Raw genomic sequence first — 944 nt, 5'->3', positions numbered from 1 at the left:
AATGGTACAAGTGCTTGTCGAATGTGCTTCTTAAAAATGGTTTTAAGTCATCTGCTGCAGATACATCCTTAAGCTTTCTGTATTATTTATGTGGATGATATCATCCGAACTGGGAGTGATAATACTCATTTATAGCACCTTGTTGCATCTCTGCAACTAGAGTTTCAATTAAAAGATTTGGGTCCATTAGATTATTTCTTGGGTATTGAAGCTCATCATACAAAAATGGATTTATTACTTACACAGACAAAGTACATTGAGGATTTGTTACACAAAGCCAATATGACCACATGCAAAAGCTTATCTACACCAGCCACACCGAATGAGAAATTACAAGCAACTGGTGCTGAATCTGCACCTGATATCACTCTCTACCGCACCATAGTTGGTGCTTTGCAATATTTGAATATCACCAGACCCGACATTGCCTTCTCGGTCCACAAAGCTTCTCAATATGTTCATTCTCCCAAAATGCAACATTGGGTTACAGTAAAACGTATTTTACATTATTTGAAGAGCACACAATGGTATGGGTTGCTCCTTACTCCTTCTTCTAATCTTGATATTCATGCTTACAGTGATGCGGATTGGGCATCCAATCTGAACGATAGAAAATCAATAAGTGGCTATGCGATATTTATGGGGAGTAATCTAATTTCATGGTAGTCTAAGAAACAACCTACGGTAGCGTGTTCATCTGCCGAAGCGGATGAGACTCACAATTCTAATCTCACCTGGTTAGATTTGCAAGGCAGTGATAGAGTAGTGATAGAGTATATCTCGTGTAGATAATCATATATTTATCTTCATGTATTTATCCTCATGTATTTATCCTCGTAACAAACTCTAACTGTGTGGCAACTAGATGAGGTTGGGTATAGGTCTGCCATCTCCACAGTCCGTGTACATATATTATTATTTAACAACAGTAAATGACAAGGTTG

The 944-nt window shown here is 37.8% G+C and overlaps 1 protein-coding gene across 1 annotated transcript; it reads left to right on the top strand.

The window, feature by feature from the left end:
- The first annotated feature begins 225 nt into the window (after positions 1-225).
- LOC110652517 (uncharacterized mitochondrial protein AtMg00810-like) lies at positions 226-666 on the top strand. Its single transcript, XM_021808124.2, has one exon. It carries the CDS (start codon positions 226-228, stop codon positions 664-666), a length of 441 nt encoding a protein of 146 aa, XP_021663816.2.
- The last annotated feature ends 278 nt before the right edge of the window (positions 667-944 follow it).

This window comes from Hevea brasiliensis, chromosome 5 (assembly GCF_030052815.1).
Source record: "Hevea brasiliensis isolate MT/VB/25A 57/8 chromosome 5, ASM3005281v1, whole genome shotgun sequence".
NCBI classification, from domain to species: domain Eukaryota; kingdom Viridiplantae; phylum Streptophyta; class Magnoliopsida; order Malpighiales; family Euphorbiaceae; genus Hevea; species Hevea brasiliensis.
This window is presented reverse-complemented; position numbering and strand designations above follow the sequence as displayed.